The sequence below is a fragment of the Sus scrofa genome, chromosome 2 (assembly GCF_000003025.6).
Source record: "Sus scrofa isolate TJ Tabasco breed Duroc chromosome 2, Sscrofa11.1, whole genome shotgun sequence".
NCBI lineage: Eukaryota > Metazoa > Chordata > Mammalia > Artiodactyla > Suidae > Sus > Sus scrofa.
The window spans coordinates 26716326-26743296 of record NC_010444.4 but is presented as its reverse complement, the minus strand read 5'-3'; the positions used below and the strand labels follow the sequence as shown (position 1 = coordinate 26743296).

Genomic DNA, 26971 nt, shown 5'->3' with positions numbered 1-26971 from the left:
GGTTCCCAGGCTAGGGGTCCAATCGGAGCTGTAGCCACCGGCCTACGCCAGAGCCACAGCAATGCGGGATCCAAGCCATGTCTGTGACCTACACCATTGCTCATGGCAACACCGGATCCTTAACCCACTGAGCGAGGCCAGGGATCGAACCTGCAACCTCACGGTCCCTAGTCGGATTCGTTAACCACTGAGACACGACAGAACTCCCTGAAATATGTACTTTGAGGTAAGAAAAATCCCTTTGTGACTTCTACTGCCCACGCTTCCCCACTAGTCTTAATGTCTCAAGGTTGTCTGGAATATGAGGAGGAAGAAGAGGAGAAGAGAAAGAGAAGGAGCAGAAGGAGGAAGAGGAGGAGGAGGAAGAGGAGGAAGAGGAAGAAGAGGAGGAAGAGGAAGAGGAGGAGGAAGAGGAAGAGGAGGAGGAAGAGGAGGAGGAGGAAGAAAAGCAGGAGGAAGATGAGGAAAAGGAGGAAGAAGCGGAGGAGGAGGCGGAAGAGAAAGAGGACGAAGACAGCTGACATACCGCGTGCCAGGCACCGGTGCTTCATGTATATGAACTCCATCCCCGTAACGCCCCTCTGAGGTGGGCACCACCAGTCGTGTGCTAAGCAGCAGCTGAGGCACAGAGGCCGAATGACCCGGCCACCCAGCTCCTAGGTGGCAGAGCTAGGATTGAATCCAGGCTAGTGGCGAGGTCTGAGGGTCAGCCGAAGGCAGTGTCATACAACCAAGCTTCCTTTTGCGCTGTCTGTTGGTTTGTGCTCCTTTTCCCCGCTTCTGTCTTGTTTTTGCCTCTCTCATGAGCGTGAGACTCAACCACATAAGCCGCTCTTCCTATTTGTCTTACCTCCCTTCCCGGCTGATCCGCAGAAGTACAAGAACTATGAGTCAGTAAGTAAAGCACTTAAGATGGTATCTGTCACTTAACATGCGCTCTTGAATGCTCGCTCTAACTGGCAGGGGTGTTTGTAAGTAGGAGTAATATTAGGAGCTGCTTTATTATTACTCTTGGTAGTGGCAGTGGATACATTAGTAATATCAATAATGGTAGCAGTAATTGCCTTAGTAGCAGTTGTGTTACTAACCCAGATGCTACTTTTTTTTGGTTTTTTGTCTTTTGTCTTTTTAGGGCCGCAGCCACGGCACATGGAGGATCCCAGGCTAGGGGTCCAGTCGGAGCCACAGCTGCTAGCCTATGCCAGATCCGAGCCTTGTTTGCGACCTACACCACAGCTCATGGCAACACCGGATCCTCAACCCACTGAGCGAGGCCAGGGACTGAACCCCAACCCCATGGCTCCCAGTCAGATTCACTTCCACTGTTCCACAACGGGGACTCCCCAGATGCTAATCCCCAGAACCATATTTTAAGAATCGCCATCCTATAACAACAACAACAACAACAAATAAATCTTTATGCAGTTTTATAAAAAAAAAAAAAAAAAGAATCGCCATCCTATATCAATGATGAGAGACTATTCTGTGTCAAGCACACCATCTAAGCGGATTTATGACCACGTTGACAAGAGGGTTGGGGAATGGCACCCACCGTTTGTAAGGACTTTTATGTGTCAGGCACTGAGTGAAGTGCTCGCCTGTATTATTTAACCCCAGCAGACACCTTGTTATCGTCACCACTTTACTGATGAAGAAACAGGCCTAGAAAGATGGGCTGATGTGTCATGCTGCTAGAAGGTAGCCAAGAGATGCCTCTGGGATGACCTGAGAGGCTGGTGGGATCCCCCTATCCTTGGGCCAGACCGAAGACACAGTGTGGACTTCAGGTGGAGTGGGTGGGACCTGTACAGGGTGACACCTTTGCTAAGTCCCGCTCTTCTGAATTCTGTGCACATAACCCAGGAACTGTGGGAACCCTCTTGGCCAGCACGACACGGATCAAGACAGCCAAGACCTGGGCCCACATACAGCATCTTCTGCCAGGATCTTACTTGGTCAAGGGCTTGGATCTCTGAGCAAATACAGCTTCAGGGGAACAGGGATTAAGATTAGTATCAAGCCAGCCCTCTAGGCCCCTTGTCCCTCCTGAATCTGCCGGAGGTGCAGGACCTACCAGCCAGGTGGGCCCTGGCAGCAGGAGCACCTCTCCTCACAGCGCCTTCATTCTCAGAGAGGTCCAGGCACTGAGAAGGGATGTGTCGGGAGAGGGCAAATGAAAACCAGCCAATCACAGAAACCACAGAGCTGGCCGGGTGGGGCCTCTAGGCCACAAGCTCCACCCTCCCCTCCCTGTTTTGGCCCCATGGAGGTCCCAGCTACCTCGGGCATCACACTTGTTCATTCTCTCTTGCAGGTACTGGTTCTCTCTTGCCATGTGGTCTCAGCATACCCTATTCCTTCTGCCTGATATTAATCATCATAGCAGCTGATACTGAGCGTTCACTGTGCCCAGGTACCATTCTAAAAGCGCTATTGATAGTAATTCTTCAGCGCTCACACCTTACAGTGGCTGTGAAGTCTAAATGTCCGCTGTCTATAGAACCTGGGCTCTGGGGAGGCTGAAGCTTCTAAAATCAGAGAGCGATAAGTTAGATCTCAAACGCGTGTTTTTGAGTCACCGTTCTCCCCTCGGATGGGGCTCCCCTGGCTGCGAAACATGACACCAGATATTTCTAGGCTCCGTCCCAAATCAGACTCTCCCCCTGGCTTAGTGTCCTGAACACCAGCAGACCCCAAGCCCTGGGAGGGTGCTTCTCTCCACAAAGGGGCACCGAGCAGGGCTGGTGAGAGGGAAGCAAGGGACCAGTGCTTGACACCTAAGCCAGCGGGCTGGTTTATGGACGTGTGGCCCGCCTTCCCTGCCAGTATTCCCAGATATTCCGCAAGGGCCTGGCTTCTCTGCTGCTGCCGGCAGCACGGCCTGGTGAACCTGATCCCCCTAACACCCAAGGTTCTGAAGCAGAAAGTCAGATCAACCCCTGTCTACCTCAGCATCCCCTACTGCTCTAGCTGCATCTCTCTCCCTCTGTGCTCTGCTGGATGAGGTCTCCTTCCAGCAGTTTGCTGGTGAGCCAACAGACCTCCCTCGGCTCCTGCACGTCTACAGAGCCTTCCTTTCCACCTCCCCACACTCCTCATTCCCAGGCGGACGATGTCCTCTGCCCAGGAGGCTATCCCAGCTACCCACTCCTCTGCCTCCCGGCACGACAAAGCAAGGACCACAATTGGCCAGATGGCTGCCCATTCCCCTCTAGACCTGGGGGAAGGAGGCTCCCCCCGATCTCCCTGGGTAACCCTGGATCTCTGACAGCAAGTTCTTTCACTTTCTGAGCTCAGTCCCGGGTGATGACATGCCTCCAGGGCGGCAGCTGTGACTAATCCTGTGTTTGAGATCCTGCCTGGTGCCTTGATGCAAAGCTGCCAGCAAGGAAGGGATCCTGGGAGGGGTGTGGGGAGGTTCCAGCTGCGAGGCTCTCCCAGGGTGGCAAGGGAGGCGTCCTGGGAGAGGAGAGGCACAGCCAGGAGGTGACCCAAGGGCCAAGACCCACCCAGGTTCTTAGAGCTTTAGGAGTGGGTCTCAGCAGCCGAGTGGAAAGCTGTAGCCTGGCTTGGTGAAGGGCGAGGGCTTTCAGGTCAGAGAGACCTGATCTGAATCCTTGCTCAAGTCCTCAGCAGCTAAGTGCCCCCAGCCTCATGCCCTGATTTGTGATATGCAGGTAATGCTAGTACCCACCTTGCTGATTCACTGTGGGCACAAAGGAAACAGAAGCAGATAGAAATGCCCTTTAAAAGGAAGATCTGGCAGAGTTCCCGTTGTGGAGCAGTGGAAACAAATCCGACTAAGAACTATGAGGTTGCAGGTTCGATCCCTGGCCTCGCTCAGTGGGTTAAGGATCCGGTGTTGCCGTGAGCTGGGGTATAGGTCACAGACGCGGCTTGGATGTGGCGTTGCTGTGGCTGGCAGCTGTAGCTCTGATTAGACCCCTAGCCTGGGAACCTCCATATGCCGTGGATGTGCCGTAAAAAGACAAAAGACCAAAAAAAAAAGGGAAGAGCTGGCTCATTTCACATGTTATCTTGCTTCACCTTCCCTGATGGGGTCACTTAGCCCCATTTTACAGATGTGGAGCCTGAGGCATGAAGGCGCCTGAATGGGAGGCTGGATCTGAGCTCAGGCCTCTGCTTGGAAGCCCGCAGCTTTTCACGACTCACTGTGGTGGCAGATACAGCGTGCCTCCCTGTGCCTGCAAAGCTGCCCCTTGCTGCCCAGAGCTCCTGCTGCTTCTACAACTCCCTCCTCCCTCCCACACCCAGACAGGAGGCTCTGGGGAGAATGGTCCTTATGGAGAGATACTGAGGCCCTCATGACCAGCGCAGAGGTGGCATGGGACGTTGCAGGGAACCCAGGATGCGCATCACACAGAGGGATGAGCCATCTGCCCTTGGTCAGCATGCTTGTGGTCATGCAGCCCCCAGGGGGAAGAAAGAAAGGTAATTTCTTCAAAATCGAAATCTATGAACACATACTGGAGTGGTACCAAAATTGATGCCGTGGGCCAAACCCAAGCCACAAGACTGAGCTCTTAGGCCATGTGTGCGAGGCCATGGAGAGGTCCCTTCATCCCAATGGACCAGACATCCCCAAACCATCGAACCTCCAACAGAAGGCCTCTGGGCCCCACACCCACCGTCACACCAGACATCAGAGGCTCTCTGGCTGAGGGACCTGACTCCCGGGCTCTGGTCATGGGACAGAGGGAGGAACTTTAAGGGAATGAGGTGGGGGAGGGGGAGAAAGAGACAGACATCCTCAAACTCACAAAAGCAAAGCTTTGTCACGGTGGGGCCCTAGCAAACTCCAGCTCCTTTGTGCACAGAGCTCTGCTGAGGGTATGGCAGTGGCGGTGCCTCCTGGGGTCAGGCAGCCCAGCCTGCAGTGGAAATGCTGGCCAGGCTGTCTGAGGCCTTGTCACAGTGAGTCTGAGCAGCCAGGAACCCCTCCACCAGATCGCTGTTGGGCTGTCTGCAGGCCTGGGTATTTTTAAGGGGTCCTCCATCTAGTGCCCAAATCTAAAATCTGGGGATTCCTTTTTCCGAGGGGTAGTTCCAATTTCCCATGCGTCTAATACTCATTTGAAATGATTCATGGAAAAATGCCTCGGGAGCCAATTACTCTGAGCCACAGACAGTGCGGTTTGTAAATAATGAGCCATCGAAACATGGCCTCGCGTCTCTGTGACCACTCGAGCTCAGCCATCACAATCACAGAGAGACCAGCAGCTCGGGTTACACCGAAACCCTGATGCCGTGGTTTAGAGCCTCAGGAGCTGGGAATCCTCGTGGGAGGAAAGCCAGAAGGAAGCCACAAAGAAGAAGAGCGTCTCCCGGGCCAGCACCACAGCCATGGTCAAGCTGGCAGGTCAAGCAGCCCTGCCCAGGGCAGCGGGTCCAAAGAAGGCTCCTTGTCCTCCTCTCCCGGCCACCTCTGCTTGGATGGCCCAGCCTTAGGCTCAGTCTAGCCCCTTGGGGAAGCAAGCCTCCTCTGCCTGTGCCCACGTCCTCCAGATGTCTTCCTTGCCCTTTCTCCCTCCCAGCCAGCTCTGGCGACCCCAGCAACTTCTCCACAAAGCAGAAACAGCTGGAGCATGGGGCCCGTTCTTGGCCTCCACCTCCCCAATGGATGCTGCTTTCAGGAAACCCGGGGCCACCACCTGCCACCTTTGTTCTGTGTCAGGCCCAGGATGACTGGTCTTGTCCTGCATTTACTGTCTAGATCCCAGAGAAATAAGACAATGATGATCGAATACTGATACCATAAATAACAGAGCAGTGGCAGCATTTACTGGGAATCTACTACCTGTGTGTACTGGGCCACTATTGCTTTCTATCTCTTGTAATGACAAAAGGTATGGTACCCTGGTCATGAGCAGAGCCTGTGTGGCCTTGTCAAGGCACTAAATCTCTCTGTGCCTCCACTTACCCATCTGTGAAATGGGGTTGCAAAGAGCACTTATTTCCTGGAAGTGTGAGCCCATGTGTAAAGTGCTCAGCATAGCACTTGGCAAGCAGCAAATACTCAATAAACGTGACTGATCCTCCCTGAATCGTGACAAGTGCTTCATTCTGCCCTGTGTTGACAGCTGAGGACGCTGAGGCTCAGGGAGGTTAGGAACCTTGCATAAAGTTCTCAGGGTTCATGAATGCCAGAGCTGCTATGTGTGCCCAGGCCACCTGACTCCTGGGCATCTCCCCCTTTCCAGTTTTTGCAACCTGTCTGCAGGATTGCCAGTGTTTTCATGATGGCTGATGGCCATGTGTGTGCCCGACTCATGCCCCTCTCCTTGAGCAGTGTCCAACCTACACATCTGTTCTTAGTGACCCTTTCGCCAATTAGGAAAGGGCTGGGACCTTGTGGAGAGCCCTAGACTGGAGGCCAGCAGGCCTGGATGCTTGGGCTCTTCATCCACGAAGCTGCTAGAGCCATGATATTCTCAGCTGTAAAATGAGTGGACAGGGCAAAACATGCCTACGATTCCTAACGAGGATGATGGTAATAGTGACATCACTGTCATCCAGAGAGGTGACAGCTGCCACTGATAGAGGGTCCAGTTATCACTCAGACACTCTCTGTTTTAAGTGCTTTATCTGAAGAGCACTAGCTCACTCGATTCTTACTACCACTTTTCTTGATAGGTGTGAATAACTCATTTTATAAAAGAAGCAACTGAATTTCAGCGAGCCCAGGTAGGGACCGCTAGCGCTGTGAGACAGGCCAAAGCCCAACTTCTGAGCCCCAGTGACCTCACACCACATCAGGTTAGGGTAAAACAAATCCCACTGCATTCCAGGGCCAGGGCTTTTTTTCTACCTTGTAGGTCACTCAGTCAGTCAACACACGTTGGGTAGCTTGGCCCACCGGGGGTGCAGCCCAAGGTAGATTCCTACCGTTCATTGTTCAGGGCCATCCTTGGGGGGTCCAGGTTGGGGTTCTCCATGGACTCCATCTGTGGACACCGCAGGAAGTAGTAGAGCGTGTGGAGGGCATCAGGGGACCAGGTGATGGGCTGGGGCGGCTGGCGGGCCTGGCGGGCGGGGCTGGAGCCAGGACACAGGGGGTGGCGCCCCTGCATGTGGTGCATGGCACGGGAAACCAGGTCACCTGGCAGGGAGGGCAGAGAGGAGGAGGAAAAAGTGAGAAAAAGTCTCAGTTCATAGCCCCCATTCTTCCAAGGATACTTGCGAAAGAGAAGCAGCTCCTAAACCGCATGCAAAATTACTGTTTACCCAGAGGCAGCAGGCGGAGGTGGAAACTGTCACCCAGACACACGATAGCAATTTCAATTCCCTTTCACTTGCAGTCCTGCCTTAAGAGCAGAACGAAACCCTTGCCAGGGCTGGGCTCCACCAGAACTTATGCTAATGTGGTTTCTCTTTCAACATCCTCACTCTCTCCACCACCTCACAGGCTTTCCCCAGCTCTGACTGCGCGAATCTCTCTGGACCTGATCTCCCAACCTCTTGGTCCGGCGCCAGGCTGCATGGTGATTCTTGCCCCGCCTCGTGCTGTCAGGTGCAAAGCCCAGGTACGTCTGCAGAAAAGGTACCTCCCTTCTTCACGGCCTCAAGAAAAACTCCCACCACCGCCCCACCACCATGGATGGGCTCACTATGTGCCAAGCGTTCGGTTTCCTAGCAACAGGATTTAATTGGCTGGGTCCCAAATATTATCCCTATTTTACAGATGAGGAGACTGAGGCTTAGGTGGTGAGCAAGCATTTACTGACCCCAGGCATCTCCCAGGTCCCTGGGATGCCTCGGTGACCAGAGGCTAAGTAACGGGTAGAGCCTAAATCCGAATCCAGGCTTGTGTGGCGCCAAGGTCCCTGAATGGAACTGCGACCCAGGCTGTGGCCTTCCCTCCTGAAGTCTGTGGGGTCCTCGGGTCCCCATATCCTGTGTTGTGTTTCTGCCCAAGTCAAGTCTTTTCAATAACCCACCAGCCCGGGACAGGAAACATCCCATCATTGTATGAGGCCACAATGCTGAGGAAGGATGGCGGAAATGGTCCCGGCACCTGTGGGCCCTGGTGCTAAGAAAAGTGGTGCCTCCTATTCTTCTCGGGTCTGAGAACTCAGGTGGGGGGGGGGCATCTCCTGTGGGTCAGCTTCCCCCCTACCCCCTGCCCCCGTGATAGCCCCTTGGAGGGAAAGCCTCTGGACAAGGCTGGTGCTAAGGTGAGAGAAGTGAGTAGGTTTTCACATGGTGAGGGAGGTGTCATTTGGCAGGAGTGAGTCATTCACTGACTCGGTTAACCTTCCCTGCCTGGCGTTGGCCAGCCTGGTACCCGCTCCATGTGTCCCTGGAGCTCTGTGCAGGTTCTAAGGCATAACAGGTGCTCAGCGAACTTTTGGAGCATGACAAAAATAGCCTTACACATTCCTTTCTGCCAAGTTGTCCCACGACAGCCACAGCAACGGTGTCTGGCTTCCAAGCAGGGGCAATGACAGCCCTGGAATCGGGCTCTCCCCTGGGAGAGAGCCCTCCATGCCTCCCACCTCCAAGGCTCACTCCTGTCTGCGCAGTAGACCCCACGCATCCTGTAGCTCTGACTCAGCTGCCTGGTACCTCCGGACAAACCCCAGCACCAAGAGGGCTGTGGGCACTGAGTTCCTGACCCTTGGTCCCCAGCCCCCAATTCTGAGTTGATTGGTCTGGGGCAGGACCCAGGAAAATCTGCATTTTGTAAAAGTTCCCTTGGTGAGTCTAACATTCAGTCAGGTTTGAGAATCACCAGGTAAGTGGATGCAAGCATAGATTCCCGAGTCAGACCTCGTTAGCTTCAAATCAGGGCTCTGCTACTTCCAACTCTTATGTAAGTTACTTCTCAAAGGCTCATCTGTAAAATGGGAATAATCCTTTCTAACCTAAAAATTCTAAGGGTTCAGGAGTTCCCATTGTGGCTCAGAGGTAATGAATTGAACTAGAATCCATGAGGACACGGGTTTGATCTTGGCCCTGCTCAGTGGCTTAAGGATCCAGTACTCCTGTGAGCTATGGTATAGACAGCAGATGTGGCTTGGATCCAGCTGCGGCTGTGGTGTAGGCTGGCAGCTGTAGCTCCAATTTGACCCCTAGCCTGGGACCTTCCCTATGCCGAGGGTACGGCCCTAAAACAAACAAGCAAACAAAATTCTGGGGAGTCAAATAAATAATAAACATAAAGCACTTAACATCGTGTTTGGCACCGAATGAGTTCCCGCCTGGTAAGTTAAATACATCACCGTTATTATTACTGTCCTATTGTTATTATTCTCTACCCTACAGAGCGCCTACCCTACCCCATGGTGCTCTTCCTTCTAGGACCTCTGCCTGCTGTCAGGCACTGCCCCACATTTCCCAGGAAGGAGGAGTCCAGCCCTGAAAAGCCAGACCCAGCCCTGCCCTCGGGCTCCTGGGTGGTAGAAACTGGCCTCAACCACCCCGGGCCAAGCCGCCGCCCAGCAGCCAGTTGTACAGCGCCATTGGCAGCAGTAAGTTGAAACCTGGCTCCCGTTTCTCCAGGTCTAAATGTCCTAAGTGTTGGCAAGACCACAGGACCACAAGGAGGAGAATTCAGAGTCCTCCACTCCTAACATCAAGGAAATCTTGTTGAAGTATCATTTCAAAGGCTCAACAAGCAGAAGTCATTATCATTAATTATGTTTAAGGCCGTTTCACTGTTACTGGTGTGGAATCCTTGGCAGCACATTTCCAGCCAGGATACAAGCAAGAAAATCCAGGAAGGAATAAAAGTGTCTCCCGAGGGTTCCCAAAAGGGAAGCCAGGAACAGAGGGGCCTCTCAAAGGTTTGGAAAACCGTGAAGGCAGCAGAATGGTCACTGGAGATGAAGTCCCTGGACGCTTTGCTCCAAGACCAACTGTGGGCTGTTAGTTTCCCTCAAAGACCAAAGAGGCAGATGCCTGCAGATAACTCTGATCAGGCGTCTAAAAACTTACACTGTGCTGCACCCCTGGTTACAGCTAAAGGCAGCTGCTTGCTTTGAATGTTCTCCCAGAGTGATTTTCCTCCCAGCCACCTTCTATGTGCGAGGCTTTGCGATGGACAGAAAAAGATAGACGGAATCTCTCATCTTTACAACAACCCTGTAAGGGAGGCATTTCCATGTTACAGATGAGGACACAGGCTCAGAGACAGTAAATGATTAGTCCAGCTGCATGACAAGCAAGTGAAGTAGCCAGGACTTGGGCTGGGTCCCTGGGTCCCAAATGCATGCCCTCAACTATTGCGACACTGCTACTTGAAGTGTGGTTAGCGAGGTGGGACAGGTCTGTGACCTGGTGGTTACTAGTTCACAGATTCATTTCAAAAACTGAGTCACCTTGAAATAACTTCCAGGGCAATCTGACAGAGTGACTTTAAGCCCATTTAGTCTAATACTAATTTTAAAAAATTGGCTCGCATCTTACCTGTTCATTAGCTCATATTTCTATATGTTTCCTTTTATTATATTTTATAAAAGTTGCAGTGTGCAACAGTGTTGGGGGGATATAATCACTGGCCTGTCACCCCAGAGAGTTTGAGAAGCTGTGGCGGAAGGGGCTGTCTTGGTTTGGTGCAGCCAGGAGGCGTTTCTGAAGTGTCCTTGTGCTTGAAATCAATTGATCCTAAGTTTGAGGAGACCTGAGTCAGAAGCCCAGAAACACTGGCGAGCGTGAAGAAATAAGCCCTCTTGCTTGTAAATCACAAGAGCCTTGATCGGAGGGGCTACGAGTTCCGCCTGGTCTGTCCTACCTGCATCAGGAGCTACGGAATAAAAGCAGCAGGGGAAAGCCTGGAATTCAGCACTGTCTCCAAAGTGAGGCACCCATACCATCCGGCTCCCTTCAAAGAGACATGTTTTGTTTATTTCTTATTCCCTCCCATTTACGTTCTCAGGGCAGAGAGCGACAGAGGAAAATACAAGTGCCCAAGCTCCTTTGCAGCTGGACTTAAAACAAGAATGAACTCCTCAGCCTCCCTGGCAGGCTGGCCTTGGGAGGTGCAGGGGTGAGTATGTGTTAGACCTGGTACGAGGTTTTAGGTACGAGGTGCTCAGTACCAAGTATCACTAGCCTCATTAAGCTCTCCAGTCTCGGAGAGAAAATCTGCAGTCCCTTCCTCCACCTTCGTCTCCTCCCTCCCTCCCTCCCATTAGCAAAAACCTTGGTTTCAGGGCAAGGGAGCAAGTGCAACTTGGCACATGACACAGCCTGCTTGGCTGTCTGGGAAAGATGCAGATGCTCTGGGGATGCTTCTTCCCCTTGGCCGGAGGAGCAGCTGGACCAGGATGGGGACCAAGCCTAGGCAGGTTCCAGGAGGAGAAAGCTGGATGATGGAGAACTCATTCCTACACACCCACCCCACCCCTCAGGTACTGTTCTCATCACAATGATACAATACAGCAGGGGACACAGATACAGCCTCCATTCTCATGAAGCTGATGTTCTAATCACATGAGAGAGATGACCACCCACAAGTCATCATGCAATAAATCCCAAACATCGGCTAGTACTTTGAACAAACCAAAGCCATAAGGTAGGAGACAGAGGAACAAGGGTGGGACCCTTCGTCTCTGCAGGGTGCTCAGGGAGGGCCTGTCTAGCAAGTCATTTGGGCAGAGACTTGAAGAATGTGAAGGACTAACGTGTTTGGGCATCTGCAGGAAAAAGGCAGAGGAAGAGCTGGTGCAAAGGCCCTGGGGTTGGAGGATCTTGGTCAGGAGCCCGGGGTGGCTGGAGCAGGTCAACAAGAGAAGAGTAGAAAGTGATGGAGCCAGATCATATGCCAGATCTGGGATTTCACTGAGGGTGCTGGGAAGCCATGGAGGGAATGGAGGGGATACTGAGCAGCCCCCGTTTGGGTGGAGTTGGTAGCAGTGAGGTGATGAAGGGAACAAATTAAAACGTAGAATATTTTTAAATTTTATGATTATTTTTACATTTTTAGGCCCACACCTGCAGCACATGGACGTTCCCAGGCTAGGGGTCGAATTGGAGCTACAGTTGCTGGCCTACACCACAGCACAGCCTCGCAGGATCCAAACCTCGTCTGCGACTTACACCACAGCTCGCGCCAATGCCAGATCTTAGCTCACTGAGTGGGCCCAGGGCCCCAACCTGCATCCTCATGGATACTAGTCAGGTTCATTACTGCTGGGTCACAACAGAAACTCCCTAGAAGAGTTTTAGAAGGTAGGACTGATAGGACTCGGTCCCTAGGCTGAACGGCAAGGACAGGGTGATGACAAGACCTTCCCCTGAAGGAAGTTTCTGACTGCTCCCCTTGGGCCTGACCGTGGATTATGAGGGGCACAGAGGCCACTACAAGAAAAGGCTCTAGGATAAAAGCCACGATCACACTCTGACCTTGACCTCAGCTGCCCTGAGATGCTGGTGGCTGGGTTGCTAGCCACATCTAGGAAGCCCACAGCCCTAGGTAAGTAAGACCTTTGCTAAGGCCAGACACAGCAGGAGACAAGCCCCCACTCTGATTCTTCCCATTAGCAGTCTGACTTGGGGAAAATGACTTTTTTTTTTTTTTTTTGCTTTTTAGGGCTATACCCTTGGCATATGGAAGTTCCCAGGCTAGGGGTCCAATCAGAGCTACAGCTGCCGGCCTCTGCCACAGCCACAGCCACGCCAGATCCTAGCCTCGTCTGTGACCTACACCACAGCTCAGGGCAACGTTGGATCCTTAACCCACTGAGCGAGGCCAGGGATTGAACCCGCGACCTCATGGTTCCTAGTCGGGATTCGTTAACCACTGAGCCACGACGGGAACTCCAAAAATGACTTTTCTTCTCTGAGCCTCAGTTCGCTCATCAGGACATGCCGCGCTGAGTTGCTCTGCAGAGTAAAGGAGGTGCTTCATTCCCACAGTAAGTGCTCTCGTAATGTTCAAAATGCAAAACAAACCCAAGGTGATCTCCAGGGGACAGAGGGCTAAGTGTGTCCCTCACTGTCCTCAGGGCAGGAGAGCTCACCAAACAGACTGTGTAGGACCCCAAACACAGCTCACTGTTCAGGAGGCATTCATCTCAGGTGGAGATCAAGCCACACACCCGAGTCCACTTCCTGCAGGGTCCCCAGGGGGCAGGGGGCCCAGGTGGCCATGCCGTAATGCCCCCAGGAGGCAGAGAGCCCGGAAGTCCCAGCTTTATTACCAATCTGCTCTGTGACCTTGAACCAGGCACCTTCACTTCCTGTCTTGGGAAGAGGAGGAAGACTGGGGGGAGGGAAGGAAGAAGCTGTGTCCTGAAGAAACAGAAAGGCTTGCCAGTCACTATTCAGGGGCCAGAAAACTCAAAGAACTCATGAGCGGAAAAGGCTGGAGCAGAGTGAAACTCCATCTGCTTCCACACTGCGTGCTGTGACCCCCACCCCCGCCCGGGGCAGGCGACTCACCCTCCGCTGGGGAAGGGGGGTCTCAGGACACCTCGAGGGAGAACGAGGAGGCGCAGCGTGTGTGGTTTGATTTCTTCAATAATTGGAATAATGAGAAGGAACGATGGGGAGGCGTGGGCAATCTTCCGCCTCCTGACACACTCTTTTGAAGCAGCTGTCAAATGGTAATGGCCTAGACCCAGGGGTTTCCCGCTGTGTTCCAGAGTGTTCTGAGGTCCTGGGAGGTGCCCTGGCCACTGCACGGCTGAAGCCACAGACCATGCCCTCCTGCAGCCAGAGACGCTCTGCTTTTCTCTTTTCTCTCTTTTTTTGGTCTTTTGGCCTTTTCTAAGGGCCACTCCCATGGCATGTGGAGGTTCCTAGGCTAGGGGTCTAATCGGAGCTGTAGCTGCCAAGCCTACGCCAGAGCCACAGCAACTTGAGGTCTGAGCTGCATCTGCAACCTACACCACAGCTCACAGCAACACTGGATCCTTAACCCACTGCGCAAGGCCAGGGATTGAACCCACAACCTCATGGTTCCTGGTCAGATTCGTTAACCACTGCGCCACGACAGGAACTCTTCGTTCTTTTTTATATGTTGAGGTTTCAGGAGGTGACTTCTTTCTAATACCGACTATAAATGTAGAGTCTTTGGGGCCAGGCAGGGAAAATAACTGAGACAGGGCAGCTGTGGATACCGAGGTATGTGACAATGTAAGGAACGCGTGCTGTCCCTTAGCCGCTGCTCCCCACCCCTACCCCGCATGACTGTCACGTAGGAACAGGGCGCAGCAGTGCCAGATCATCTGATGTCTCTAGAAAAACCAGAGATATCTGGATTTGGATGTGATTAAGTGCACGGCTGGCCAAAACCATCGGTGTTTATGGGCTGCCAGTTGGCAACCTCTGGCCTTGAAGGATGAATGGAGCTTTCAGAGAAGGCAAGGAACATACAAGAGGGGGAAGCCAGGACCCCAAAGGTGGGCTCTTCCTTGTCTGTCCCATTAAGGCAGTGGGATGTGGATGCCTCACTTACTCAGCTCCGAGATGCTCCCCACGCAGGTGGCCAGGAGCGACTGCTCCAGGGTCCGGAGCTCCAGCTGCGCGTAGGCGTCGGCTCGCTCATCATGGCCCAGGGACCCGCCGTTGTAGGGACTGAAGTACGCAGGGAGGGACAGGACACCTGTGGGGAGACAAGGTGGGCAGGTCACCTGAGGAAGGATGCAAATTCGGCGGGTCACGACCCCTCCCTGTCCAGTCAAGAGCAGTCCTTGGGCAAATCTCAAGGCTCCACTGAGGACAGCTGACTTTTCACTGTGAACAGTGCTATAGAAGCCAGAATCAGGGGTGGCCCACCTGCAGATTTTTTTTTTTCCTTGCTTTTTAGGGCCACACCTGTGGCATATGGAAGTTCCCAGGCAAGGGGTCGAGTTGGAGCTACCGCTGCCAGCCTACACCACAGCCACAGCAACGTGGGATCTGAGCCACTTACACCTGTGACCTATACTGTAGCTTGTGGCAATGCTGGATCCTTAAGCCACTGAGCGAGGCCAAGGATTGAACCTGCATCCTCATGGATACTAGTTGGGTTCGTAACCTGCTGAGGCACGAAGAGAACTCCCTGTAGATGTGGGGTTTTTTCCTTTTTTCTTTTTTGTTTTTCTCTAGGGCCACACCCACGGCATATGGAGGTTCCCAGGCTAGGGGTCGAATCAGAGCTGTAGCTGCCGGCCTACACCACAGCCACAGCAATGCAGGATCCAAGTGACATCTGCAACCTATACCACAGCTCACGACAACGCTGGATCCTTAACCCACTGGGCGAGGCCAGGGATCGAACCCACCACCTCATGGTTCCTAGTTGGATTCGTTAGCCACTGAGCCACGATGGGAACTCCTGTGGATGTGGTTTCAAGCAAGAGGGGACCATCCTTTCTTAGAGCCGCACAAGGAACTGGCCTCCAGAGGCTCATGGGCCACAGAGGACTTCATTACTTCCTTCCCTTCTTCAATCGCTAAGTGCCCCACTGGTCTAGGCACTGTGTTGCCTTCAGCATCCGGGGGTGACCAAGAGACCTGGCTTTGTCTTCACAGAGTTCAGGGGGTGGGGAGTCAGAGACAAAGGCCTCCCTGCCCACCCCAAGGGCAGCATCGCCCTCACACACCTCTCCCTCCCTCACGCCGCCCCCTTTCCTCCTTCAAGCCAAGGACGGGACTAGGAGAAACCACAGAAAAACACAGGCTGCCTTCTCCACTCCAGGAAGGGGAGCCTCCCAGCCACTGGCCAAGGCCAATTAGTGTTTTTCATTAGCACTTCAACAACAGAGGAGCAGCGCTGTCAGAATCAATCCCAGAGGGTGACAGCCTGTAAATTTCTCCAACTCACTGTGTGGCTTCTTAGAAAGCACCAGAAAAGCAACATCAGACTGGCTTAAAATGACATGTTGGTGTGTAGGACCTGTGGCTACAGAGATTCCCAATTTTTGGTAACGGCTGTTTCTTTGATCAAGGCATCTTTGTCTAACTTCCTTGAACTTTTTTTTTTTTTTTTTTTTTTTTTAGCCAAATACACACAGGAATTGAATCAGTCACTTTTGGGAAAATCTCTTAAAATTCCTTGAGATAATGGGAGAGCCCCTGGGATGTGGCCAAATCCGGGTTAGAATCCCCTAACCTGAACACAGAAACGTCACAAGGATGACAACAGCCATAGGTCATAGAGCAGAGCAATTAAGACAGGGCCATAGAGCTGCAACGTTTGGGTTCACGATTCTGGCCCTGTCACTTAACCAGTAGTGTGATCTTGGGCAAGTTACTTCACTTCTCTGTGCCTCAGATTCTTTGTGTGTTAACCAGAGGTAAAGGAAGTTAACTAGCTTCTGGAGTGGGAGTGAGGAGTAACTAGTAACTGTTCTTCGGGGGCTGTTGCCTTTATTTTCACCATGTGCCGGGAATGCTGGCTTTATTTCCACCGTCTCATTTATTCTTTCAACATGGTAGGCACTGCTGTCTCCTTGTCAGATACTGGGCAGCTGACAAGGTGAATAACTTGCTCTTCTAAGCGGCAGAGCTAGGATGCGAACCCAGGTCGAATTGCCTCTGGAATGTATATACTTCACCCCCCTGTGAGCCCAAAGCTAAGGACCATGCCACAAATTCCCCTACTGCTGCCCGAATCAGGCTTGTGCACACGACAAGACTGCTGCAGTGCTATTCCCGCTCGGTTCACCCATGGCAGCTTTCCTCCTGCCCAGATGCTGGCAGCTTCTCAGGCCACTTTATAGGGTCAGCTGACGGTCAGCCCTGCCCTTCCCTTGACCCAGCCTCCCTGCCCTCCTCAGTGCTGCCTTGCTGCCCTGCTGCGTGGTTGAGACGTGCCCCCACCACCCCCAACACATCCGGGCATCAAAGCACTTCCTCAAAGCTCTGTTTCCAGTGGAAGGAGGTGGAAGGCTTGACGGGGTTCCCCCTGCCCGCAGCCCTACTCCCCAAAGTGGCACCTCTCCCTGGCAGCTGAGGACCCAAACACCTTAGTCTGGCTCTGAGCCTTCATCCAAGTAAAACAAAAGAGAAACCCACCCCAACCCCCACCACAAGCTCAAACCCACGGACATCCTGAACATTTGAAAAGGTTTCTCTCTTTTTACGTACAAGTCCTTAAGCAGGCCCCCGACTTCTTCTCCTCTCCATGATTAATCCGCAGAAACAATGCTGGGGACATGTGGACCGAATTTACAGCGCTTAGGGCAAGGGAATAGGAAATTCAGCTGAATTGTCAAAGGATTCCCAGAGAGAAATATTATGTCAATGGATCTAGTAACAAGAGCTGGCAGCTCCATTAATAATAGTTCCCATTTTCCCCGTCATCGCCCACCCAAAGGGGCTTTCACTTAATACCGTGGCAAAAGTAATTATGAGCCTATTATTAATAATAGTAATTGATAGCATCACAGCTTTTGCATAACACCTTTTGCTTTTAAGAGACTGCTAACACCGAGTGCGTAATTTATCCTTCTAGCAAGGGAGAGAGGGCAGTCACTATCAATAATAGCCACCGCTGACTTTTATAGAAGGCTTACTATGTGCCAGGACTGTGACAACTTTATATGCATGATGACATTCAATTCCCAAGACTACTAGCATGAGGTGCTATTAGCACCCATCTTATAGGTGAGAAAACCAAGCCCTCCGACCCCCAAAGTTAAGTGACTTGCCCAAGGTTACGGAAGGTCAGAAACTGAACTGGGGCTGGAATTTCCATCTTGTGGATTCTCAAGCTGTTGAAATGAAAGATCCTAACTTTGGCCACCTTGTCCCTTAAAGAGCATGAGGATATTTGTGAGAAAAAGATTTCTGTTTTGTTTGGGACTGGGGTCTGCTAGGAGGAAATATAAAGAAGGATCCAGAAATATATCTTTCCTTTTTTTTTTTTTAATTTATAATTTTCTTTTCTTTTCTTGCTTTTTAGGGCCACACTCTTGGCATATGGAGGTTCCCAGGCTAGGGGTCGAATTGGAGCTACAGTTGCCAGCCCACACCACAGCTACAGCAACGCAGGATCTGAGCCACGCCTGTGACCTATACCACAGCTCATGGCATATGTCCTTTTTTTTTTTTTTTTTTTTTTGGTCTTTTTGCCTTTTCTAGGGCTGCTCCTGTGGCATATGGAGGTTCCCAGGCTAGGGGTCGAATCGGAGCTATAGCCACTGGCCTACCCCACAGCCACAGCAACGCAGGATCTGAGCCGCATCTGCAACCTACACCACAGGTCATGGCAATGCCAGAACCTTAGCCCACTGAGCAAGGCCAGGGATTGAACCCACAACCTCATGGTTCCACGGCGGGAATTCGCATATGTCTTTCCTTTTAATGTGTCTCTAGGCACGGCCTGCCAAAGATTCCTGGAGGTCTCACATAAAACTCTATAGACAGAAGGGTGTCTCTCTTATTCCCTCTGATCCTTCCAGCTTGTCTTTTGAATCCACCCCTTAAGAAGGCCTTTTTTTATGTCAATCCGAAATTCTTCTCTCTCTCACATAAGTCTGTTCCTCAGCTTCCTCACTGGAGACGGAAAATATTTGCCTTAGGTCCTCTCAATACTTCAGTGCCGCCTTTGCCCCACACAAATCCCCAGCTTTATGAGATGGGCCCAGGGCAAGGCCACTCTGGAAAAGGGATTTCCAAAAAGACAAGGGAAAAGATATCTCTCTTTTTCCCCCTGTTTACTAAAATCCTCAGGAAAAACTGTTTACTCCTATCATGATGGAAAAGAATGCATGCTGGAATGAAGCCTTTATCTCTTTCTTAGCTAATAAGGACAGCCGGAATCAACCCCTGCTGAACTCTGTAAACGTTACACCCGAATCAACCCCTGCCCAACGTTACAAAGAAAACCCGCACCCATCACTCAGATCACTGCTGTGAAATGAACTAGCGAGCAGCAGGCATGATCGAGCAGCAGGCATGATCGGGGCATTCTCTGCCTCCCTCGGCTATTAAATGGGCCTTTCTTTCTTTCTTTTCTTTCTTTCTTTCTTTCTTTTTTTTTTTTTTTTGTCTTTTTAGGGCCACACCCAAGGCATATGAAATTCCCAGGCTAGGGGTCGAATTGGAGCTACAGTTGCCGGCCTACACCACAGCCACAGCAACGCCAGACCTGAGCCATGTCTGTGACCTACACGACAGCTCGCAGCAACACCGGATCCTTAACCCACTGAGCGAGGCCAGGGATTGAACCCGCAACCTCATGGATGCTAGTCAGGCACGTTAACCGCTGAGCCACGATGGGAACTCCTAAAACGGACATTTCTTTTGAAACAATGTTCCATGCCCATGTGCTGTGACGTAAGAAAATATTCGAACAATTGCTGTCAGAGAATGTTTTGCCTATGTTCTCTTCTAGGAGTTTTATGATGTCCTATCTTATGTTTAAGTCTTTAAGCCATTTTGCGTTTATTTCTGTGCCGGGTGCAAGGGTGTGTTCTAGGTTCATTGATTTACATGCAGCTGTCTAGTTTTCCCAGCACCATTTGCTGAAGAGACTGCCACCCCAGGGTGCTATGACTGTATATGAAGCCTCTACATTTCTCAGTCTATACACAGAACCACAATCTTCCATCGCTCAATTTTTTTCTCAAGCTGGTTGCCCAACCCTTGAATCTTGGAACTCATTATCTCATTCCCCGACGCCACCTCCTCCAGTCCCTTCTGAGTGTAGCACCACATCCACCCAGTTGCCTGAGGACAGAGCTCTGAGTCACTCTTATCACCTCTCCCTCTCCTCCCCCATACATCCCATCGGCCCCCAAGCTCCTCCTCTTCTCACTGGCTTCATAGCTCAAAACTCCGTCACTGCCAGTTCAGGCTACTGTCTTCTCCCAGTGCACACTGCAGCAGCCGCTCCGCTGTGCCTGCCTGCCTTACTCTGCTCGGGGTCTGTTCTCTGGCTTTAATAACTCCCTACCACCCTCATGAAGGGGTTCAACCTCCTTTCCGGAGATAAGAATAACTAATAGTCTTCTTTCTCTCTCTGAAATTTAGGGACAAAAAGAATTCTGCCTGTAAGTGGGGAGATTTCCAGCACCCCTCAAGGAATTAAGAAGAATTCAAGAATTCAGAAGCCTAGGCATACCTGATCCTGGTTTCTGCAAACCGTTTTCAGAGTTTGGTCACTTGGCTCTGCTCCAGCCCTGGGCTCCTTCCCAGGTGATTCTCCACCAGTGCCCAGAGAGGGCGCTGTTGAGTCAGATGGGAAACCCAGTGCCCAGAAGCCTGGGAACCCTGCCTTTTGGCTGGTGATTGCCAACCAGGAATTCTACTTGGTTTTCAGTTTGCAGAAGTATCAGCTCCTCCAAGCAAGCAAGCAACATACCAGAAGCGGATGGACTGCCTACTGGGTTGACAAACCAGAGTTTCAGTGGTAAATTTTTCAGAAGTAGGGCTCAACCCAGAGGCCACGTTGATGGGGATTTCATTCTCTTCTCTGTAAAACATGGTGTCAATCAGATGGCCTCTCAGGTCTAATCCAGCACTGGGATCTTGCACCCCAATTGGCCCTTCTAGCACTAAAGTGCACCCCTCAAAACCTTTTCCACTACTTTCATTCCACTGTTTCACCTCTTTTTGTTTGTTTGTTTTTGTCTTTTTGCCTTTTCTAGGGCTGCTCCTGTGGCATATGGAGGTTCCCAGGCTAGGGGTCGAATCAGAGCTGAAGCCCTGGCCTATGCCAGAGCCAGAGCCACGCAGAATCCAAGCTGCATCTGCAACCTACACCACAGCTCACGGCAATGCCAGATCCTTAACCCACGGAGCAAGGCCAGGGATCGAACCTGAAACCTCATGGTTCCTAGTCAGATTCATTAACCACTGTGCCACGACGGGAACTCCCTCCACTGCTTCACTTCCGAACTGTCAACAGTGGAAACAAACAGACCCTGTTAGTATTATTTCCTGTGCTTTAATTGTAGATGTAGGAGTTCCTGCTGTGGCATGGTATGTTAAGAATCTGACTGCAGCAGCTGGGGTCACCACGGAGGTGTGGGTTCAATCTCTGGCGTTGTGTAGTCGGCTAAAGGATCTAGCGTTGCTGCATCTGCAGCATTGGGTCACAGCTGTGGCTTGGATTTGATTCCCAGCCTGGGAACTTCCATATGCCATGAGTGTAGCCATAAAATAAAATTTAAAAAAATGTAGATGTAAATGTGTCCTTTTTTGGTGAAAACTGGATAGATTGATAGTTCAGTTTTTCTTTTTTTTGGGGGGGGTATGGGCTGCACCCACAGCATATGAAAACTTCCGGGCTAGGGGTCAACTTGGAGCTGCAGCTGCCAGCCTACACCACAGCCACAGCAATGTGGGTCTCATCTAAGACCTATACCACGGCTCACAGCAATGCCAGGTCCTTAACCCACTGAGCGAGGCCAGGGATTGAACCTGCATCCTCATGGATACTAGTCAGGTTTGTTACTGCTGAGCCACAATAGGAACTCCTATAGTTTGGTTTTTCTGACCAGTCATCCAAATGCCATCAAGACTATAAGGTAACTGTCCCCCAACTCAACAACCCATTCCCAGTGCTCTCCCTAAACTTGCAAATGTTCTTTTCAGGGCGCTGTGATGACAGTTGGATCAGATACCTGTGCAAGCCTGTGTGCCTCGCACCCTCTCCCAACTCTGCCCCCAGCAGTTCCCACCAGACTCACTAGCCACTCAGCTCAGGGACGCTCCTTCATTAAGGCAGCAAAGGCTACCGCCACCTGTCTCCTATTTCTTTAAAACGAAACCCAGGATGCAGAGGACTCCTCTTTTACTGCCCTTGAGAGGAAACTTGGCAGGGCATCTCCTGCCAGTTTTCGTTGGAGCTGGAAAGCTTGGGTAGGGTTCATTCCATAAGCTTCTGAAAATAAAAATTATATGGCCCCACTGAACAGTTTCCAAATAGCCCACATAACCCAACCCATTTTATTTTATTTTTTTAAGTATTTCCAGTCTCTGGCCTGGAATTTTATATATAGTACATTTAATGCCCAGTTGTTGTCTATTAGTCATACTGAAACAAAGTGCTGAAGAGTTAAAGCAGAGAGACTCAGAGGGAGTATCAAGACAGTCCATTCTAAAAACAAACAAACAAACAAACAAACAAACAAAAAACAAAAAACCACAATCTACTTCACTGAATGGTATTTGTCCAAAGACACTGGAGCAAGGGGAAGATAAAGGAAATAAGGAGAAAAACCTAGACGTGGAATGAAATCTGCCAGACTTGATGAACTATCATCCATGAAGGCTGATCCATCAAGTGTAATTGAGGAGTTTTTCTATGGCACAGCAGGTTAAGGATCTGGTGCTGTCACTGCAGCACCTTGGGTTGCTGCTGTGGCTCGAGTTCCATCCCTGTCCTGGGAACTTTTGCATGCCAAAGGTAATGCCAAAAAAGAGTAATCCCAGGAGTTCCCATCATGGCTCAGTGGCTAACGAATCTGACTAGGAACCACGAGGTTGCGGGTTCGATCCCTGGCCTTGCTCCGTGGGTTATGGATCTGGCGTTGTCGTGAGCTGTGGTGTAGGTTGCAAACATGGCTCAGATCCCGCATTGCTGTCACTGTGGTGTAGGCTGGCAGCTACGGCTCCGATTCGACCCCTAGCCTGGGAACCTCCATATGCCATGGGAGTGGCTCAAGAAAAGGCAAAAAGACCAAAAAAAAAAAAAAAAAAAAAAAAAATCAGCTGGAACCCACTACAGAGGAGACTGGATACTATGAGGCCCAAGAGTTCAAGTTAGGAGCAAATATTGGGAGACAGGAAGAGAGAAGAGCGGAGGTCTAAATTGAGTTCGGGAAGCAGGTTCCAACCATGGGTTAACAATGAACGGAGATGAGCTACCTACACCCAGCAGTGCTCTGGATAAACCAGCACTGGAACCCACGTGAAGGCCGAGCGGTGGTCTCATTGCCATCAGCTAGTACCATCACTAGCCCTGCTTACCAACGAGGGATGCTGAGGTTTCGATGGACTGGGTCGCTTGGCAAAGGTCACAAAGGTAGAAAATGTCCAAGATGGGATTCAGACCCAGCTCGTCCAATCCTGGAGTCTACACTGCCTCCCACACGGGGCTCTGCTATTCAAGCCCAGAAGGCCTCCCTCACCCCTCACCAGCCCAATGAGCACTGCCCTTTCCCTGTCTCCTTCAAGGTCAGGAAATTAAAAGCAAACATAATCACGCTCTGGTTAACACCTCATTCTAAGTTATCAGAACCCCACTAGCTGGAGGTGGTCTTCCGGTTAAGAGAGGCCCAGAGGGCCAGGAGCTTACCATTAAATGGTGAAATAGTAAGGCACATTTACTATGGCCCAGGGAGCCAGGGGCCAGAGGACCCAGTGCGAGATTAAAGGCTGCTGAAATACAGCATGATCCTTGCCAGCATCCTCAATTCTCTTTACAAAGATGGGTCTTTTTTGTTTGTTTTGTTTTGTTTTTAAAAAGAAGATGGTGAAAAGCAAACCTTACAGTGAATCCAGGGCTGGAATTCATCTCTCTTTGGAATCCTTGACAGTCCTGGGCCAGCTAGGGGTGGACGTGCTTGGTGAGCAGGCCTTGGGGTGCCTCTTCCCCTCTAGCTGGCAGCAGCACTGCTGATCTCAGGTCCAGCTCATCCAATTCTCAGGGGGGCTCAGACAGGCAGAGAGGAGCCACCATAAAATCATAGCCCAACAAAGCAGTGGGGGGTGAACCCAGAATCTCCACCTGCAATGCTGGCTTACTGGCATTTCAGTCATTTGTTTAATTAAGGTTCACTTCAGTTCCATCATAGACCCAGCGATGATTATGTCTGTAAAAGAATAAACTGGTAGAGAATGTGGACTGCTGCTTAATTTTTTTGAAGTTCAAAAAGACCCAGCAAAATGAAGCCTGTTCAGTGCCATTTCCCCCCTTTGCAAGAGAGTAAAATAAAGCCTGAGTAACCAAGCAGATCAATTTCAGGAAATTAAACCTAAAGGTGAACTCTGGAAAACCCGGCAATAGTCACAACATCGGGCAGAGTGTGGGGCAGAGAACTCACACGTGGACCACTGAGCTTTTTCCAGTGGAAAAAAGACCCCTGTGGTGTTCAGAGAACTTTTTAAGAGATTCTGGGTGGCCGCCCTCCAAAGCATTGATGTAACACATCAAGAACTTGAGTGACCCAGGAAGCATGAGTCTTAGAACTGCTGCCTCTTAAAAAAAATCCACCGCATGACCACAGTTCTTTGTCAAATGCCGTCCTTGACCCAGGCTGGTTGAGCACACCAGGTCCTGTGAGCCAAGGGCAACATCGAGGCCCTTTTGTATGAGGGCAACACCGTCAAAACACAAACCCAGTCTTGATCCCAAAATATCAGCCCTTCCCCCAACTCATGCATATAATCACCTAGGTGAGAGCGCTTCTCTCTATGCTGGGGCTATAAATATGTTTAGAACTACTGTGCTTTCTAAACTTCTTAAAGTGAATATGATTTACTGGTGCAGTAAAAAGTGATTGTTATAAAGAAACGGGATGTGATGGGGGAGATGCACTTGGAGCAGAGGGTGATAAAATGTTTCCTCTGAGCATGGGAATATCCATAATTTCAAAAATGACAGAAAAGTAGTTAGCTCAAATTAAAAAAATTTTTTTGGCCATGCCCATGGCATATGGAAGTTCCTGGGCTAGGGATTAAACCTGTGCCACAGCAGTGACCCTAGCACTTCAGTGACAATGCCAGGTCCTTAAACTGCTGCACCACAAGAGAACTATGACATTAAATTTTTATATAAGAAAACAAGGGGAATGTTTAAAAAAAAAGTACTATGATCTAACTACCTACAAACTCAGAATGGAGGTCATCTAACATAAAAGATAGTTATTTCTGCACGGGAGAACTTCAGATGACTTTTTTCTCTATTATTCTTCACATCTTTTTTTTCCTACAGAATAAATAATGAACACGCATATTTTAATAGGATTCATTTCCCCTGCACCACAATGGGAACTCCTAAACAAAATCATTATTACAACATTTTTGTGAGCTCACAGTGGCAAAAAAAAAAAAAAAAAAAAAAGGAAAACTTGTTTCCTATATAGACAGTACTTTAAAAAAAAGAAGAAGAAAAAAAAAAAAAAAAAAAAAACACCAAGGGAAAGAAATTCAGGAAGTTCCCGTCAGGGCGCAGCAGAAATGAATCTGACTAGGAACCATGAGGTTGCGGGTTTGATCCCTGGCCTCACTCAGTAGGTTAAGGATCCAGCGTTGCCATGAGCTGTGGTGTAGGTTGCAGACGTGGCTCAGATCCCAAGTTGCTGTGGCTGTAGCTCCAATTGGACCCCTAGCCTGGGAAACTCCATTGCTGCGGGTGTGGCCCTAAAAAGACAAAAAAAAAAAAAAAAAGAAAGAAAAAAAGAAAAAAGAAATTCAGGCACAAACTGTCCTATTTCCTAAGCAGGAGGTGAGATTTTTATCTGCAGGTCTCATTCCCAAATCAGCCCCTCTGAGAGCCAGCCCATTCACCTGGCCAGATGGTGGTGACTCAGGGGCCACCTCATGGGGGGTGTTGGGGGGACACCCTTCCTGTGGCATCCTGCTGACACTCAGCCCAACTGCATACTCACTGCGTTGAGCCTGCATGATCACGGCGCAGCCACGCAGTGGCCTGGACCGCCAGTACGGGGGCAGGGTCAGGCTGCAACATACTGGCACTGAGGACAGCGAGAGCCAGGGAAATCCTCATGCCACAAAGCCCAGTGTCACCAAGCATGAAAAGGTGACAGTGTTGCCAGTGCTGGGGGTTGGGAATACAGGTGGGTCTGGAGACGGGAGAGGAGGCAAAGCTTGTCCTGGGAGCCAAATCTGAGCTACATCCCCAGGGAGAGCAGTGCTGCTGGCAGGAAAAAGAGGGGAGCAGAAGTCTCCACGTGTCAACCCAGCAGAAGGAGAGGGTAAATGAGCCCGAGCACCTGTAATACACACACGTCACTCCTTGGGAGTTAAAAAAAAAAAAAAAAAAAAAAAGAGGCAATTATCACAAGGTCCAGGGCAGGAGGCCAAGATATTTATTAATAGAACATGAGTGCATTAGTCAGAAATGTACTGTGCTAGAGTCCTTCTAACAAACATAACCTGCTTCAGTCAGCTTTGCTTCCCATTCCAAATGGCTCTGGCTATTAGACACTCCAGATGATTTAATAGCATGAGTCAGAAGGAAGAAGGTTCAAAACTTAGCGCTCAATCTTATTGGCTGTGTGATGTTGGACTAGTTACTTAACCTCTCTGAGCCTCAATTTTTTCATCTGTATAACAGACCTAATAATAGTTCATAATTCACAGGATTATTTGAGAATTAAAAGAAGCAAGCATTTAGCAAAACATTTCATAAATATGTAGTAAATATCCTTCTATTGTAATATTCATATAAGTGGCCTGATTCCCAGGGCCAGTGCCTCTGGGATAAAGCCATCAGATATCATATAAAAGTATTTATCAGTATCCAGAGGAAGGGATGGACCCGATACTAATCTATCCTATTATTTCCTGAAGGTCTGTGCTGATAAAGAATCATGCTTTGCTCACCACGCAAGGGTCATTTATTCTTTACTCACTCACTCATTTCTTCAACTAATGAGCCAATACTCTGCTAGAAGTGGCTATGCTCTGAGGATAGAAAAATGAACAGGCCATAACAGATCTAGCCTCTTGATGTTTGCAGTCTGGTGAAGGAGAGCAAACAGTACACAAGCCAAGTCAATAATATGTGCAAAGGGCCACATGGAGTCAGACCAAGGAGCCCAGGAGGGTCTCTAAGCCAGACTACCTAGGCCTAGTAGTCAAGGAAGGCTTCCTGGAGGAAGGGACGTGGCTGATGAATAGTTATCAGTCTGGCGAAGGGGTTGTTCCCATGCAGAGGAAGAGCCTGTATAGGGAGGTTCTGGGACAGTGATAGGTTGGGGAGGGGCCCCTGGGCTTGTCACGAAGCTGTGTTTGTAGAGTCAGCACATTATTCAAACTTAGACTATGTGTTTATTTGGGGCAGCCTGGGAGGTGGCTGATGGAGATCGTTGCCCTCTCTCCACCC

The 26971-nt window shown here is 50.5% G+C and overlaps 1 protein-coding gene across 1 annotated transcript in view; it reads right to left on the bottom strand.

The window, feature by feature from the left end:
• Window positions 1-26971, bottom strand: part of ABTB2 (ankyrin repeat and BTB domain containing 2) — a 202655-nt gene that overhangs the window by 38884 nt on the left and 136800 nt on the right. Inside the window, exons 2-3 of the mRNA XM_003122881.5 lie at window positions 14423-14569; window positions 6907-7120 (exon numbers count right to left, since the gene is read on the bottom strand). Coding sequence (XP_003122929.2) covers window positions 6907-7120; window positions 14423-14569 — 361 coding nt within the window. The remainder of the gene's footprint in view (window positions 1-6906; window positions 7121-14422; window positions 14570-26971) is intronic.